At 38.4% G+C, this 18224-nt stretch overlaps 1 protein-coding gene across 3 annotated transcripts in view; it reads right to left on the minus strand.

Annotated features, from left to right (window-relative positions):
- The window catches only part of myom1a (myomesin 1a (skelemin)), a 30362-nt gene that overhangs the window by 1845 nt on the left and 10293 nt on the right, over window positions 1-18224 (minus strand). For 2 of the 3 annotated variants that reach the window (XM_084732961.1, XM_084732959.1), the window contains 27 exons: window positions 17989-18150; window positions 17318-17459; window positions 16043-16242; window positions 15900-15956; window positions 15053-15177; window positions 14584-14767; window positions 14187-14361; window positions 13699-13820; window positions 12516-12712; window positions 12092-12218; window positions 10955-11139; window positions 10723-10837; window positions 10384-10540; window positions 9584-9690; window positions 9110-9154; window positions 7845-7981; window positions 7601-7745; window positions 6508-6567; window positions 6366-6433; window positions 6159-6284; window positions 4325-4408; window positions 3955-4042; window positions 3802-3840; window positions 3478-3583; window positions 1374-1537; window positions 1201-1237; window positions 928-950 (listed from right to left, as the gene is read on the minus strand). In XM_084732961.1, coding sequence (XP_084589087.1) covers window positions 928-950; window positions 1201-1237; window positions 1374-1537; window positions 3478-3583; window positions 3802-3840; window positions 3955-4042; window positions 4325-4408; window positions 6159-6284; window positions 6366-6433; window positions 6508-6567; window positions 7601-7745; window positions 7845-7981; window positions 9110-9154; window positions 9584-9690; window positions 10384-10540; window positions 10723-10837; window positions 10955-11139; window positions 12092-12218; window positions 12516-12712; window positions 13699-13820; window positions 14187-14361; window positions 14584-14767; window positions 15053-15177; window positions 15900-15956; window positions 16043-16242; window positions 17318-17459; window positions 17989-18150 — 3177 coding nt within the window. The remainder of the gene's footprint in view (window positions 1-927; window positions 951-1200; window positions 1238-1373; window positions 1538-3477; window positions 3584-3801; window positions 3841-3954; window positions 4043-4324; window positions 4409-6158; window positions 6285-6365; window positions 6434-6507; window positions 6568-7600; window positions 7746-7844; window positions 7982-9109; window positions 9155-9583; window positions 9691-10383; window positions 10541-10722; window positions 10838-10954; window positions 11140-12091; window positions 12219-12515; window positions 12713-13698; window positions 13821-14186; window positions 14362-14583; window positions 14768-15052; window positions 15178-15899; window positions 15957-16042; window positions 16243-17317; window positions 17460-17988; window positions 18151-18224) is intronic. The other variant, XM_084732960.1, reaches the window with a different exon arrangement.

Raw genomic sequence — 18224 nt, forward strand, 5'->3', positions numbered from 1 at the left:
TAAAATATTTTAAACTCATATGCATTAAGATATTTTAAATATGTTATTCTGGAAATTTTCAGAAATATAGTCAAATCATCTCCTGAAAAAAACATTTTGCAAAATGTATTAAGACACCTAAAAAAGGGCAGACTAAATAAAAAGTCAAAATCAGTGTAAGTGCACACTATGTTTAGAATATTTTCACCATTTGACCTCGCCATCAGACAGTTTTTTCCAGTGGGAATCTGCTTTTATATAAGCCAAATATCGCTCTCTCCACACCAACCAAACTCCATAGGGGAAATCAGTAATGTTACCTCACAGAACACAGGCGTTGCTGGTCTGCTGCTGCCTTGATCCGTTTGTTTGTTAATGTTATTGTGTGCCTTTGGTGAATCCAAACTATGCTCTTAAAACACAGAAGTCACGCAATAGGACAAAGTAACTAACAGATCAAGGCAACAGTAGACCACCAACTCCCATGTTCTGCGATGTAAAATTACTGATTTTGTCTATGGAGTTTGGTTAGTTCTGACAGAGAGTGATATTTATGTAATGGCAGTTTTCCATCGGAAAAGGCTGACAGCAAAGAAGAGCAGAGAAAATATTCAAAATATAGCATACACTTAATATAATATAGATTTTTTCTTAGGTAGACATTTCATAAGTGGCTAAAATACATTTTGCTACTGATCTTGTCCACAGCAGTACATTGCTAGGCTTCCTACACTCGACTCCTACTATTTCTCCAAACTGTGGGTGTACCCTTCACCATCTACTGTAGGTAATACACTAACCATATTGATGAGTACATCATACAGCCCCACTTCAAATAATACAAACTATCCCTTTAAAACAGAAATGGCCTTTCTGTCCAGACAAATGTTACATCATTTCACAGAGTGATGTCTCTTGGGAGAAACCAAAGAATAAATAACCACTTACTTCTCTCTGCGATTGCTGCCGCCCTACGGGAAGGAAGGAAGCAGACATTGTGAGAAGCATCTTAAAATGTTATCAGAGACAGAACCTTTTTTTTCTGAGCTGTACAATATCAGGAAATGTAGTCTGAGTCCTTCCAAAAGTGTTCACAAAGTGCATAGAGTCTATTTTAAGTTTGTGATGAGTGTTACTATTTATTTGTGTAAACATCCTCTTCAGACAGAAATACAGAATTACACAACAGAAGGATCCAGTCAGCTGAGTTTGTTTACTTACTTGAGTCTCTGGAACTCTTCAAATGCCTCTTCCCATGCTGCACCAGAAAAAAAAAAGAACAATCGAGTTATAATTATCAGTTACATAAGCACAGAAATAGCCTAAGTTAATGGGACCTTTTAAAAAATCTGCAGTATCTTCCTCCCTGTTTGGCTTTAAAAAGTTTCACTCACCCTTGCCGCTCAGATCAAACACTCTCTTCACGCCGTCCTTGCCATCAAAGATGTCCATGGTGTATTTGCCCTTGTCCTTCTCAGTGGGCTCATTGATCTTCAGCCAAAGCTGATCCCCTGTGACTCCTGACTTAACTCTCTCGGAGGCAGCGATCTTAGCATCCCTAATGGAGGAAAGAAGGAAAAAAACACAGAGATCAATGAAGGCCAGACTGTTTACTGAAAGTACACAGTGATATAATCAAGTGCAATGAAAAGCAAGTCTCAAACAGGAAAGTAGTCATTTCAGTTTAACCTTAAAATCTTCACTTAACTACGGAGGTGGGAAATTATTTATGAACACAATGATTCTCTCTCATACTATACTGCTTGACTAATTGGCCTCGACATGTAACGCCACCCTAAAGCCATACTGAATCTGCAAAGCTTACAAAGCTTTGAAGGTCTTAGACAAAGAGCCGAACCGTCAACATCATTGACTACCTGGGCAGGAGTTTCATGGAGGCTGTGAAGGCCATGGCTGATGTGCCCCCTCAAAAGATTATCAGCCGTGAGGCCACAGTGCCCTTGATGCTCCACTCTCACTGCCCCAGCTGATTTTTTCCTCTCCCTTTTTCCTGGCAATATGGTTTTTGGCATCATATTTTTTGTTCAGATTCTGACTTCTTATAGGACAACATCAAATGAAACACTGCGCAATTGACCAGGAGTGAGATCAATGTATAGCCTGTTGTGAACCGCTGAAGATCAGTCTACTTATGAATTCAGTTTGATAAATTAGCGAATGAATAAGACGAGAAACTCAACATATAATGTTACGCATTGCTTGTATATTGCTACTCTGACTTAGCTGACCCAGTGGCCTAAGAAGCGTTATTTATTGTGTTTTATTTGATGGCTTTCCTGCATTTGGCCTTTAAAAAAAACTGGCAATACCAAAATCCAAGTCAAGGCCATGCCCCTAAAATAATGAAACTCTAGGCCTTTTGACTGCGTTGGCCAATGTTGCACACAAATTATCCAGGCTCCATCCATTTTGATTGAATTTGAGAAGAGAACTAACAGTAGATACACTATAGCTGTCAACAGAGGTGACCTATAAAAGAAGTTTTTGAACAATTAGACTTTTCTTTCCAAGCATCACATGGCTGGAAATCACAACCAAGAGATTTGCGAGAGACTCAAAGGAGACTTAAAAGGTTAGTTTAGATTCACTACAGTTGCACATTAACACAAACAAAGCAACCAATTTAGGCAGCGGTCAACCAGCAAATCTCTTGTTCTGTGAGGTAAAATGCCAAAAGGGGTGATATTTGGCTTATGAAACTGCGGTTTCTTGTCAGAAAAGACTGTCCGACAGCAGGAAAAATATTCTAAATATAGCATACACTTAGAGCGATATAGATTTTGTTTTAGGTGGGCCTTTTTTTAGATGGCCAAAAATATGTTTTGCTGCTGACCCTGTCCATAGCAGTACATTGCTTAGCCTACTCCATTTGTACTCTTGCTGCTTCTCCAAACAACCCATGCTACTTTTGCTAGAAAGCTTAAAAACTGACAGTTAGAGAGACAATGCCAACATAATATCTAAAATATTTTTGTCTTGCTCTGTCCATCAATGTTACATCAGTTGTTAGAAAGAATATTTTTTTAGTCCCTTGTGATGTTTAGTCTCGTCTGTTGCCAGAAAGTTCAGACAACTTTCATTTGTGTTTGTAATTCTCTGTTTTGTAATTGTCTTTACTAGCTTTTCTTGTGATTGATGCTGTATCCTTCTATTGTGGATGTGCTTTGATGTTGTTTTGTCTGCTTTTTGTGTCTTGTTGTTTTATTACAATGAATAACAGCCTACACAGGGACTGAGAATGAGACTGAATCTAACACATTTACATCATTTTGTTGATAAGTAATGTGTATTGTCCTTGAATTCAAATTATTCTATATAGTGTAGATGCTGACATATTTTATTATCCACAGTTTATAATGGTTGTGTTCATATTTGTTTGTGCCAGTGTACTTCATGATAAACGCACATGTGTACGCCAGACAGGAGACGAGGAAAAGTGTGTTAAATATGCACGTGATTGAAGCTGATTTTACATACTTTTGGAGCCAACCAACACGCAGATCCTCATGGCAATATGTGACATTGGAGTAGAGGATGATGCCATGTTCAGTGCTCATGACTTGGATTCCAGTGGACGAGTTGGCTGCAGGTGAAAGAGTAAAAGGTGAGTGTTTATCTACATATCAAAGAAACAGTATGGATTAACGGTATACAATGCTGCATAAAATATTCCAGTCTCTAGCTTTTAATAGATCCACTGTTAACAGCTAGAGCTGCAGTGGAAAAATACTGTATATGTGCACATTCTTATTCTTTCTGTGTTTCATTTCTGCTTGCTTAGTGAGAAGTTTATTGACTCACCAATAATCCTGAACAGCTCATTCATTACAGCTTGGTATCCTGGGGAAAAAAAAGAATGAGAACAGCAATGAACGTCATATTTATATTCACTGGTATCACTGCACTGATTTCCACTTGATTTTTCACCAACAAAATGAATGAAAGAGACTTTACCTGCATCGGTCAGATTGAAGGTGCTCTTATCTTTGCCTCTGTCGTCACTCAGGAAGACCTCATAAACGCCCATATCGTTCTTGCTGATCTGGAGTTTGAAGTAAAAGTGACTTTAGTATCCTTTAGGCAGCAATGAATTCTCTTCTACCTCAAACAGAGGGGAAATCCAATATAATTCTTGGGACAGGACAAATACTGTACAGTAGAACAGCCAGACAGAGACCAACTAAACAGAAAAGGCAAGCTTTTCTCCCGCCCGGGATGCTACAGGCGTTCAAAGGAAAACATGGAAAAGGAAAGACGAGGAGGACACAAGGAGAAATTATATGTTGTGGATATGAACTTATGGCAACATAGATTATGTCCAGACTTTGGGTCTTGGCGGTGGGGGAACTTCTTCTGCAGGTGGCTTTTTTCCTTCTTTTTCTGTAGGTTTCTCTTGCTTAATAACCCACTGTGAATTAGACAGACAAGCCAGTTAATGCAGATGCGACTGACAGGAGTGGCAGTGAACAGGCCGCCCCTCCTGAGCTCATGCAATGACACCAACCCTCTCTTTATGAGTCATGTTTATACAGTTTCAATGTACACGTACCTTGAAACCTCAATATAACTTCACTGACACCCACGTTAACTGACAGACCAGATTAAAGGGAAAGTTCAAACTTTTTGAAGTGGGGTTGTATGAGATAATTATCAACAGTCAGTGTGGCGGTTGGCATGTCCCCAGTTTGGAGGAGCAGCAGAGTATCTGTGTTGAAAGCTAGGCCATACACTGCTGTGGACAGGGTCAGCGGCCACCAAAAAGAATCAATAGCACTTTAAATGTATGCTGTATTTAGAATAATTTCACCACTTTGCCTTGCCTTTCCGATGGGAAAAGACTGTGTGATATTATATAAGACAAGTATCACTTTCTCCAAACCGACCAAACTCCACTCCACGGATAGTTTGTTAGTGTGATTGTGTGACTTCGGGCAAGTCAAACTAACTCTAAAAACACTGAAGTCACACAATCACACTAACAAACGACCTGATTGAGGCAGCTGTAGAAGAGCAACTCACGTGTTCTGCGATGTAAAATTACTCTTTTTTCCAGTTGAATCTGGTTGCTTTGAAGAGAGCGATATGTGGCTATATGCCTGTCGTTTCCTGTCAGAAAAAGCTGTCTGATGGCAAGGTAAAGAGGTGAAAATATTCTAAATATAGTGTACACTTAAACTGATGTTGACTTTTTAGGTGGGCCTTTTTTAGGTGGCTAAGATGCTGCAATATTTAATCAATTCAACTGAAGTATAAAAAAAAGTTTAAAAAGTATAAATTCTATGAATTCAGCTTCTCACATGAATATTTTATGTTTTTTTACTCCTCTGTGAAGGTACACTGAATCCTTGGGTTGTGGACAGAAATTTGAGGACATCATTTGGGAAATGATTGACATTTTTCACTATTTTCTGACACTATACAAAAAACAATATATTAAATAATCCAGAGAATTAACTGATGATGAAAATAATTGTTAGTTGCAGCCCTACTGAAATACATTTTGCTGCTGACCCTGTCCAGACCATTACATTGTTTAGCTTTCTGTTACTTCTGCAGCTTCTCCAAACTGGGGGTTACGCCAACCGCCATCTGCTGTAGGTAATGCACTGATTATATGTATCTCCTACAACGCCACTTAAAAAAAATCTTAACTCTCCCTTTAATGTCCCCAATAAAGGACAGCCTGCCAGCTTCAAAATGCTTAAATGAGGTGACCAGAGGAGTTAAATTGAATGCAGTGTTAGAATGAAATGAAGTTTATGAATGAACACACAGAAAAACCATATATTGTATTTACATTAAATGGCATAAATCTTGAAAAGCCTACACCTAAGAGGCTATAATATTAAAATATGCAAAAAAATATTAAAGTAAAAGCTCTAAAATGTAGACATTTTTAAAATACATTTATTCTGATTCCCAAGAACGACATGCTGACGTGCTGCCTCCAGCAGCACCAGCAGGACTCGGGACTGTGATTATTTTTAAAAAGCGTTTCATCATTTATGGTTCTGTGTGTCAGAGAGGGCTGGTTGGCAGTATAGCATCTTGTCTAGCTCTACAATGGAAGCATAGCTGCCCCAGAAGCGTCGCTTTTAGCTCTTTACTCATAAGCTCACGACTCCTCACAAAGTACGCCCTCCATCTAATGGGCTGACCTTTCCGATATTAAAGGTCAGCTCGCCGTCCTTCCTCTCAATTTTCTTTGCGTCCTCGTCATCGTCAGCAATCTCAATGCAGTCCTTGGACCAGGTGATCTCCGTCTCTGGTCTGACATTTCCAATCTGTGGAGAGGAAGAACTCATTTGTGATGCTCCGTACTTCAAAAAATATCAGCAGCAGTACAAATATGTGCAGTCTCTTACCTTGCATCTCAGCAGCACATCACACTGTTCAGTAACAGTGAAGTCAAGGTACTCAACAAAGTGAGGACCTGTGGGGGGAAAAAAAAAATCTAAATATACTTATCTAAATAAACTTATGAAAGAGAAAAGTGGGATGTCTTACCTTGTTTCCTGACCCATTCTGATCTTGCAAACTCTGATTTCTTTTGAAGCTCCCTGAATTCTGGACAACAGAAAAGAAAGCTTTCAGTGAAATCCCTATTTTTCACATAACTAAAAGTTCAGACATGCAGTGCTTTACAAAATCAGCTACAACAGGGATAAAGCAGACATGATAGTAATGAAAATGCTGTCATCTGCTGCCCCTTAGTGGACAAACATACTAACTGCAGCAAATGCCCCCAAGCACAGCAAAGCTTTTTCTGTGTAATTAAAAATAATCTGCAAGTTGAGTCTATTCCGAATCCACATTTAATATTAATACCTTGCCAGAGGAAACATGGCAGGCTGAGTCAGTGGTTTCTTTTAAATCTAAGCTTAAAACACACTTTCATCACACCACTGTCCATGATATCATCTCATTCTAGAGTTTATTCCGTTTATGTGTTTTGCATTTTTACGTGGTTTATTTAGTGCTTTAAATTTTTTATTGCTCTGTTTTTATGTTGGTATCACTTCATGCTAAGACTACTCTTATAAATGGTTTATAATTAGGTAAGTATTTAGGCTGTAAAGACTTTTTAAATCATTAACAAGTTGTTTCAACACATTTGATAAAAAGGGCAGACCTGGTGCTTGCAAAATAAAGCCTCTGATCTCATTGCTTACTTAGTTGACTTTGTGTTCTCCATTAGCAGCATATTTATACTTTCATTTGGCATATCAAATTAAAATATCAAATTACCAGAATCATACACTTCAGCTTTGGCAATATTTTTTACCTCAACATTTTCAGACTGCTATCAGCAGCCTTTCTTGTTAATATCACAGGCGTTGTTGTGACATAAATCAGTAATAAAAGATGATGTATTTTGCACTTTACAAGAAGGCTCCTCTTTGCCAGTTATGGAGCTTAGATCGTTTAGATAGTGAGCCCACATCAATGTATGAAAACTATGTACTTGCTTATAATCGTTACTAATATTTATAAAGTCTTTACGACCAAATTATTAACCTTATTATTATTATTCATAGTAGTATTAGCAGGTGTATGGACACCATCAATAAGGAAGTAAAAGTTGCATTTGAGGCCTTACCATCTCCAATGAGCACCAGACTGGTTGTACCCTTAGCTTTGCCGTCCACCAGGTTAAAGGTGAACGTTCCCTCATCGGTGACCTCCAGAGAGTCCATAAACATCTCAATGATGCCGGTCGTCTTGTCAAAGTGCATTGTGTATTTCTGGAAGACCAAATAAACCCAGATCCATCAGTTGAAAGAAGTGGACACGCAGGAGGACGACGACAGACATATTAGATTATTTAAAAGTGCGATTCTCACCTTTCCTTGAGTTATGATGACATCATTAAAGACATACTCCACTTCGCAGTCAGAAGTGAATTTCTCCAGCTGGGTCCAGAAGCGCACACGACCCTTCTCAAGCAGCTCCATGGCCATTTCATTCTTGAAGGGAATAACTGGAGAAACACAGAAAGCTTGTGTAGTACTCACCACTATACACTAATTCATACAGTTGTGTGAGTAACCATGGCTTTGTAACTGGCATTTGATACTACTGGTTATAGATTACTAATGACAAAACCTGGTAATGGTATTAGATGAGCAGGACACTCAATCTTGATAATAGATATGAACGTGAAAGTATGTGAAAATAAACTATGACAAATATGAAGTGCTGAGGGTCACGTGTGGGGTTCATCAAGGTTCAGTGCTTGGTCCAAAGTATTAATGATATTATTAACATGTCTAAGTTGCTAAAGTTTATTTTGTTTGCAGATGATATTAACTAAATTTGTTCTGGTAAAGATTTAGAGCAGCTTCTGGATACACAGATTTGACAACATTAAAACAATGGCTTGATATTAACAAGTTGTTATTCAATCTAAACATAACTAAATTAATCATATTTGGGCATTAAAAAAACATGAGAACAGTGAAAAAGGATTATAATAATAATAATGATGAAGAGTTAAGAGAGAGGCTCTCAAATTTAAAGATCTGCTGGACTCAAGAAATGCACAGTTAGTGCATAAAGCAAAAAATAAGATGTTTCCAGACTGTATCCAGACGTTGTTTCAAACTCAAACAAGTTAAACTAAAGTTACTACACTTAAAGGAGCTCATTTATGGAATCATTTTTCTAAATGAAATGAAAATGTGTAATACACGTAATGGATTTTGAAAAATATTCTAGAATAAGACTTTTAACAAGTATAAAATAGAGGTATGAACACCTAATTTTGGGGAGGTCTTTTGAGTATGTATAAAACACTTCTATTTACATAAAATAAAATGTATTTTATAAAATACAAAAGGAGTACATACATAATAATTCATGTAAAAATGGTAGGTGTACTGAGCTAATGTTTACATATTTTCGGTCAGTGTAACTTGCATTGATTTGATTTGACTTATTTATATACATGTGCATTTCAGGTGTAAGTTGAAAAATGACTGAAATAAACTAAAGTGATAAGATAAGTGATATTCTGTTTCCCAAACTAAATCTAAAACAGTATCTGTGATTGATAAGTGACAAAGAAGACATGGTATTATCAGTATCTTTGATGTTGTGGGATATTCACCAGGGAACTTGTGGTCGTGGCTGATGTCCAGAAGACGCTTGAGACCTGTCAAATAAAAACAACAACAACAACAAAATTGGTGAATATCTTGATCTCTGCAAAATTGTTCAGGATCAGCTCTTCAACTACTGGTTTTGCAGTTTTTCTCTTATTTGACAGTCTTAAAAATGTCTCAAAAAATACATCAACACTGTCAGAAATACTGCAGGAGAAGTACAGCCTGGAATCTTACAAAAACTTTGACAAACAGCACAGAATAAACTGACACAATGTTCCAAGCAAACACACATCCACCCCAGACTGTAACAGATGATGTAGCTGTTGAGGCAGCGATTACAGACAGAAGTGCACTCAGTCCTTCAGGCACCTCCTCACACCTTTAGCACTGACGTCACCCAGACAAATAACAAGTGAGTCGAGTTTCAACTGCAAAGGAGCACAGATGCAAAGACTGTTGTGTGTGGGCTGACTCACCCTCCTCGGTGAGCGTGTAGCTGGAGGAGATGCCGTCAGTGTTGGTGACCACACAGGAGAAGGTGCCCAGATCCTCCAGAGAGGGATTATTGAAGATAGCTCTGGACCTGGAGATGAGGACACAACAAAGAAAACAAAGTATGAGGAAAGAGGCTTGTGCTGACTTAAACTAGTAAGACTGTGAAAAACATTTTGCAGAGGAGACAAATGTTGCATTGTCATTATAATAAGAATTTTTTTTTTTTTTTTATTTTGATACCAACTCAATTTTTCAAGATAAGTACATCATTGTTTTAAGGTTTCTCATTATTTTGAGATTCTATCTCATTATTTTGAGATACTAACTTATTATATTGCAATGCCAAGTCATATTATGAAATAAGAAGTCATTATTTCTAGAAAGTTTTTCATTATCATTCTATACTAGGACATTATTTTGTCAGAGTTTCTCATTATATTGAGATACTCTGACATTATTTTGACATACTGAGTCATACTTTGAATTAGTAAGTCATTATTTTGAGATACTAACTGATTATTTAGCAATACTAACTCATTATTATACGATACAAATCATTTTGAGATACGTAGTCATTATTTTTGAGAAGCTAACTCATTATTTTGAGATACTAAGTCATTACTTCAAGAAAGTTTCCCATTATAATGACTTAAAGGATTTTTTTCAACACACTGGCACACACAGGCCTTCCTACACACAAGCCTGGAACATGCAATATTTAAGAGGGTCAGTTTTGTCACTGGAGGTTGCAGGATAAATTGGGCACACAGATGACACTTACTTGCCCCCCTCAGTGACAATAGTGAGGCGAGAGGTGTCTGTGATCTTCTGGTAATTCTTGGACCAAATAAACTCAGAGCCCGCACCCATTTCAGAGCACTCGAAGATCATAGAGATCACGCCATCATCATCAACATCCACATAAATCTCCTTGGTGCCTGAGGAAGGGAGAGGAAATAATTGTAGTGTGTACAACTCTTATTCTCAGGATGACAGTGGCAATATTTTAAGTATGACATCAGTTTAGAGATTACATAAAAAGTGATTTTGCTACTTTTCCAGATTTTCCAGACCTGCATAAGAACACTGAATGTGCGAGTTACAAAACAGTCACACTTACCAGGATGAGTCTGGGCCACGACTGGACCTAAGGCTGCTGAGGGCTTTCCAACTCCAGCCAGATTTTGAGCGCGCACACGGAAGACGTAGGATGTACCAGGCTTCAGCCCCGTCACCTGAAGCAGCACATGAGCAGTCGAAGGCAGAGACGGTTTAAAGATCACATCACTGTAGAAGACAAATGCAGGATGGATCGAGAAAATCGAATAAAACAATCTCCTTATCTTCCTCACCTTCATGTATTTCATCCTGTTCACCTTCTCGTGAGTGGCCTTCCAGCCTTCCTCTCCAGCAGAGGCCACCTTCAAATCCAAATAGTAGCCGTTGACAGGAGTGCGGCCATTAAATGCAGGTGGTTCCCACAGAACCACGAGGGAGGTGTCACGGACCTCCAACACATGAAGACCAACGGGTGCACCTTGGAGAATAAATGAGATGGTTTGTTCTAATGTGTGAATTTTGGATTTACTGTTTTTGTCAAGTATTTAACATACGCTGAACAGTTCAAAAGGGGAATTCAGGAAAACAAACACACACATATGTATATATATACATATATATATATATATGTGTATATATATATATATATATATATAAAGACATGCTTTTAAAATATATTAGCAAGTATTTGAAATGCAATTTTGCTACTTAAAATACATTAATTGTAAGAGATTGCAGGTTACATTTAATAAGTATAGCTTATTATATATATGAACTGAAATACATTTTGGTATAAAACAAAACAGCTTTAAATATATTCTGATCATCACATGAATTGGCTATCTATCTGAAATCACTGTAGACAATAAAAAGCGAGCCTCTATTATTCTTGCATCACTGCAACTAATAATGGACTAATCAGACTACTTTTTTCTCAATTAATCATTCGGTATATAAAATGTGACTAAAAGATAGGGTTGAGAAAGTACTGAGCTGAAGCAAATATTGGATAATGTACTTTTTAAGAGTACACTATGATCAGGGTTAAAGGTATCAACATCCAGACTCATGATGAAGGAAAATCCTTACTGGGTACCTCATGCTGCATTTGTTATGTTCATTGATTCACTGAAGATTATTCGTTTAATTTTATGCAAAACTTGTTCTGTAAACAGTTCATTTACTTTCGTGATCAGAAAAACTGACCTGAAGCTCATCTTTTTCTGTAGTTTTCTCATAAATAGTAATTACAATTACAACTTCTATTTATTTATTTATCTTTTAAGTTAATTGATCATCAGTAGTATTTAAATTAATTTTCTGTCAGTGGGAAAGCTGGTTAACCATATCATTGTTTCCCCTCTCTCATATCTACAGACACAGTTTTCGTTGCACTTATTTTATTTCAGAGAGCACATTTTCTCTCATACCTGGCACAGTAATAGTCCACTCCTTGCACTCCAGAGATGCACTGGGCAGAGAGGCTTTACTCACACCTGCCATGTTCATAGCGCGCACCTGGAACTGGTAGTGGACGTTTTCCTTCAAGTTCTCAGCCTAAAAGAAACAACGGCAGAGGATGAGAAATTAATTATTTACTTACCTTACATAAAATGATGTATTTTAACTCTGAGCGACAGTTCAAATTAACTAATTACCAAGTCAATAAACTAATTTAAGCTTCATTATTCGTGGCCAACATGACATAAAGGTCAAACTAATTGCCAGCTTGACAAAATGCACTGCATTATGACACTAGAAATTGTAACTGGTAATCACTATTTCATTCATACAAAAGCCAGAACGATTTCATTGGAAATTTGGTCCATGGTTGCTCAAAGTAAAAGAATTTACTTTGTAGGAGGTCGTAGTCAAAGCCTGGTGGTTCATTTCATGCCACTTCCCAACAACATCTCCCTTCACGGTCCTGTAGTCCACAAAATATCCCCTAATATCAGCTCCTCCATCTTTAGCAGGTGCAGTCCAGCCCAGCACCATGTAGTCCTTCACAGCCTCCAGCAGGGTCACACCAGTGGGCTTTCCAGGGACGGCTGCAAAGAAAGTAAATACAACATTTATTGTAAGAGACAAAGTGAAGAAGTCTGTTCAAGAGAAACATTTTCATATATCTGAATCCTATTTGTTCATATTTCCTTTCATGAAAAATTCTGCCCTATACATAATCTCACACAGATGGCCTAGCTTTAGCAACATATTGCATAGATCTTAGTTGTCTTTAGTGATTAAGTATAGCTGAACATGCTGCATGCTTTGGACACACAAGCAAAATACTTTTTTAGGGCTACTGAAATGGATAAAGTACTTACACTCCAGGCCAGAAGCAGTGTAACTTTCACGCTACGAAAATCTCCACGAAAGGCAGATGAGACTCTCATTAGGTTCATGCTCTTTAGAACACAAAGTTTTAGCCTTTACCCTGGCCATGCACCAAGAGCCCTGAAGAGTTATCAAATAGCAAAAGAGAACTCCAGCAAAACACATATATACAGACATCAATACCTACACACAGTAAAAGCATCATAAAACACAATCCAATTTGTTATTTAATCCTGTTGTTAATAAATGGCAGGATGGGAAACACCAGAATGACAAAATCCAGTATTAAAGATGAGTATGTTAGACAAGCACATGCAAGTCACACATGAAGATGAGCCACTACAGCCTTAAAGTCAAGATAAAAATGAAGAGATGTTTGGACTGCCAAATGTATTAGAACAAAATTTTAGAGGAAAAAGTAAATGAGAATAATAATTCAATACAACAATTCAGTTTTTAGTTAGCAAAAGGAAACCAGTGATGAACGTTAAGGTTTATGAACAAGAGGCTCAGTGGCAGGTCACGAGTGTGAATCTGAATTTAAAGCAGATCTTTCAAGAATATGGATGTTCACTCTTAGCAATCATTCCCTGGATAAATGAATGTTTAAATCAACTGAGATGATGGAGCAGAGGGACAGACTATGGACTGAATGCTACAGGCAAAGTGAATGATGGAGATGAGTTGCGAGGACACTCACAGATGGCAGGTATCACAAGCACAGCGTCAGAGTTGGCGGAGCTCTGGCTGTATCCAGCAGCGTTGACTGCCTTCACCCTGAAAACGTAGTTTTCCTCGGTAGTCAGGCCATGGCACACAAACCTGAGAGCAGTACAGACAAAGGTGTGAAGGGTCTCATATTAACAATGAACACTGACATGACTTCAGAATACAGTAAAAAACTAAAACTAGCCGTAAAATTAAATGATAACAAAAAGATTGGACTTAAGTTATGCAAAGGCAAAATATTACTTTGACTGAGTTGTGGTGCTGTATGCATGCTGTATGGTGAAATCCGGTGCAAAAAGCTGGACTACTTCTGCTTATCACAAAGTTTATTGATGAAATATAAAAGAGGGCAGAACTTGGTAAGTGTGAACTTCTTCCGACTCCTTTTGGAAAATGAATTATTTATTGTGACTTTGCTGAATGTTTACTGTTAAGTTCAACTGTTATTCTTGGGCCTACCTGGTCTGCTTGACAGGTTTGTTGTTGCAGGGCATCCAGACATCAGTGCCCACCACATTACATTCAATATAGTAGCCAGCCAGGTGTACGACATCCTTAGAGGCTGCCCAGGAGACCACCACTGAGGTGCTGGTGTTCCTAGTTGCCACTGGATTGCCCGGAGCTGAGGGCAGGTCTGATGAGGAAATAAGGAAGGAATAAAGGAGGTAAGATTGATTACTACGAGCAAAGAGGGAAAACTAGATTGGAATCAAAAAGAACATTATGCAGGAAAGGTGTCTAGAAACTGAGAATAAACCTATGACATTATGATATAGATTTTAGGTCATATTGTCCTGACCTGTCCAGTAATGTTCTGATAAGCTGTAAAAAAAAATAATATAAATGCAAGTCTCACCCAATTTATCTCCAACGATGGTCTCTCCTGTGGCCTCAGACGGCTCGCCCACACCAGCAGAGTTGCAGCAGCGCACACGGAAGTTGTAGGATTTTCCCTCGGCCAGGTCAAACAGGGCAAAGCGAGGAGACTTGACTGGCATACCAGTGTTCACTCTCTGCCAGGTCTCTGTACCTGAAATACACTATGATCCACACAACAACACATGTTGGCATCTTCAAGTTGTTTGTTTTGTATAGTCACCTGTCCAAAACCCAAAGATATTTAGTTTAATGTCACTGAAAATATTCACATTTGAGAAGCTGGAACCAGTACATAATTTACATTTTTGCTGAAAAACCCCACAAAATTACTATTTAACTATTTATTCATCACAAAACATTTACCGATTCATTTTCTGTCAATCAACTAGTTGATTACTGCTAAACTGTTTGAGCTGTACAAGAGTCAGTTAATCCTTTCACCTCACCTTCTCAATGTAATACATGACTCCTTCATGACCTCTCTGGACTGGAGGCTTCCAGGCGAGCACCACGTAGCTCTTGGTTGCCTCGGTAACCACAACATCGGTAGGTTCTCCAGGGACAACGCCCACTGAGGAGGCAAGAGGATGCTCACATTATTTTTTTCATAAACAAAATTTGCCAGACTTCTCAAATAATTAGGGGATCTATTTAAAGAACCAGTAAACAAGACTAAAATCTGGCCAGACACCAGCTTTTGATACTTCACAGTTTTTTACTGAGGACGTGACAAAATATCCAATGTACCATAATATTACATGGGTAATTATTTTATTTTATTATTTTTATTTTATTTCATAAAAGGACAGCTACTGACTACAGCACTATTTTTGTTTTGCAATTGGATATAATTTAAGCATTCTTTGCCAAAGACAGTTCACGCCAATTTCTTGCACATTAGGTCATGTTACTGTTATTATTTTTAATTAACGAAGGAAAGCAGAAACACCTTAGGTTAAAAGGGAAAAACAAACTTTATACAAACAAAAATCACTGTACATATCAGCTATATTATTTAATAAAGGACCTTTTTTTAAGTTGTCACTTATCTGTGTGTTTTAATATGATAAATATCATATCGTGGACTATTTATTGTGGTATCATCATACCTTGAGTTTATGGTATTATTACACCCATAGCTCTTGCATGATACTACAGACACAATTATAAGGGCACAGAAAAGGTACTTAAGTTCAATACCCAGCCCTGTTGTAAGATGTTGTAAGCCCTACAAGTCAGCATAAAATGCCATAACACCATAAACTGTTGATAAAAAGGTTGAAGCTGTCATACCAGTAGGATCTTCTTCTGTGAACTTGATCATTCCAGTCCAGGGAGCTGAGGGGCCAGCTGTAAATAAAAGAAATATATCAAAAAAGTGCCGCTGGTGGCTTTGTTGCAGCATGTCCGCAGCAGGACTCTGGCGTGTCTCTCACCTCTGAGGCGGGCTCTGTCGGAGGGATCCATGGCAACCACAGCCTCAGAGACACGGGACGGATGGCTGACTCCAGCCTTGTTCAGGGCCCGCACCCTGAAGATGTAAGAGCGGCCCTCCACCAGCCCTGTGACAGGGAAGCGGGCGTACTTCACTGGGTTGTCATTACACTGAGCCCAGTGGTGAGTGCCCACCTCACACCTGCCAAGATAACACAAATACATTAGATCTGTGAATACCATCAGCTACAGTGAATTAGTGTTACAAAATAACAATTACAAAATAAATGTCATTGTAATTGCTTACAGTAACTGGGTAAAATGTGTAATTAAATTACAAAATGTTGCCAATTACAAAGGGCTAACATTCAAATATATTATTTTCGGTAAAAAGCTTATATGTAGAATATAACATGCTGCCTTTCAGCATATATCTGGGCAGTGGGGGTCAGTTCACCCCCAAATCAAATAAAAAATACATTACGTTTTGGAGATACCATAGAGATGTCTGACTGGTACTGGCACTCAGCTTGTGGTGCTTGAAGCGCTAAAAATACATTTGAAAAACTTTCCAAACATCATTACCCTATTACTCAAAATAATTTACAGAGCAGTTTCATGTAGCAACTACTTTCTTTCTAGTACAAAAGACAGTCGGTCTGGTAGATCTAAAGTAGTTCCTGTAGATTCTACTGCACAAAAAAAGTAGTCCCTACATGAAACTGCTCACAACCGTTTCATTTTCATGGCATCTGTGCAGCCTTGTTTATTCACTGTGTCCATGGATGCAACAAGGAATGCAGCAAAACAACAATATACGCAGAAAAATGGGCCATTTACTTTTTGATAATAGCTTTCTTTTAGAACAGTTTTGTTGTGGATGTCTGTATTTGGTTCAGTTATAAGGCAAGTGGGGCAGAGCTCTGTTGCAGGCAGCTCCATGTAGGAGTATGCGTTCAGTCCTATGCCATACTTCTCGCCTTGCTTTCAATGACATCAAGCTCATTCTGGCTCGCACTTCCTCACACAGGAAATAAACATTTTCTCTGCACAGGCTGCCTGCTCCAGACACCATGAAAAAAATCGATGCTTGTATGATCGATTTATTTTTACAATTTCTGAAATGTATATTTTAGAAAACAGGGGCAACAGTCTGGAAACAAATACTTTTCCACACTCTATTTTTTCCGTACTTATCCATAAATGTAATTACTAATATCTAGTTTCATACTTTTCCATACTTTGTATAATATATGGTAATAATTTATCTGACCAACCTGTCAATGTAGTATCCAACAATGGAGCTGCTGCCCTCCACCGCTGGCTGCTTCCAGGTTACCACCACATAGTCCTTGTTGGCATCATGACAGCGCACATCCAAGGGGGCCACGGGAACCCCCTCCACCTCCACTTCGGCATCTGGCATACCAAGGCGCACACACATGCATATCACTTGTGAGTAGTGCTGTTTCTAAATTAGGCTGATCTCCATTACATACCCAGTTTCCATTTTCTGACCTACTTACGCCTTTACAGTACAGCAGCACTGCGGCAGGACTGTAGCTGGCTGTGACACATTAGCTCATATCTTAGTAACATTGAAGGGGATTCTGAAGATTCTCTCTTTACCATTAACCTGGTCATTTGTATTTCATATCACACGGTCTGTGGTGACTTCACTGACATGCAGACAGATATAGAAGCAGCATTCCAGAGAGGAAACCAAACACCTCAGAGAGACACAGCAGAATTGAATGGTTCCCTAACACGTCTGTGTGTGTGGTGATGTGTAATATGTTGCCCTTACTTTGCCCATAACACTGTACAACTCAGTGAAGACTTGAGGGTAAAGGGCTTCATATATTAATTCAAATTTTTAATATAAGACAAAACAAAAAAAGCCTATGAATTCAAAATCTTTGGTTGCAATATCAATCACAAATCTTACCTCTAACAAACACATAGGCAGAGTAGGTGTCAAAGCCAGACTTGGTGTTGACACGCAGGGTGTACATGCCCTCATCTTCCTTGTTGAGGTGGACAAGGGTGAGGGTGGCACGCTCCCCAGACCAGTGGGAGTGAACCCATTTAGAAGGCTTCAATGGGACAGCTAATGGGAGAAAACAAAAGACATGTAATTGGATACATTTAGAGGATTAGTTAGAAAGACAATATATTATACAT

This window comes from Lutjanus erythropterus, chromosome 12, assembly GCF_056507025.1.
Source record: "Lutjanus erythropterus isolate fLutEry1 chromosome 12, fLutEry1.hap2, whole genome shotgun sequence".
NCBI classification, from domain to species: Eukaryota; Metazoa; Chordata; class Actinopteri; order Lutjaniformes; family Lutjanidae; genus Lutjanus; species Lutjanus erythropterus.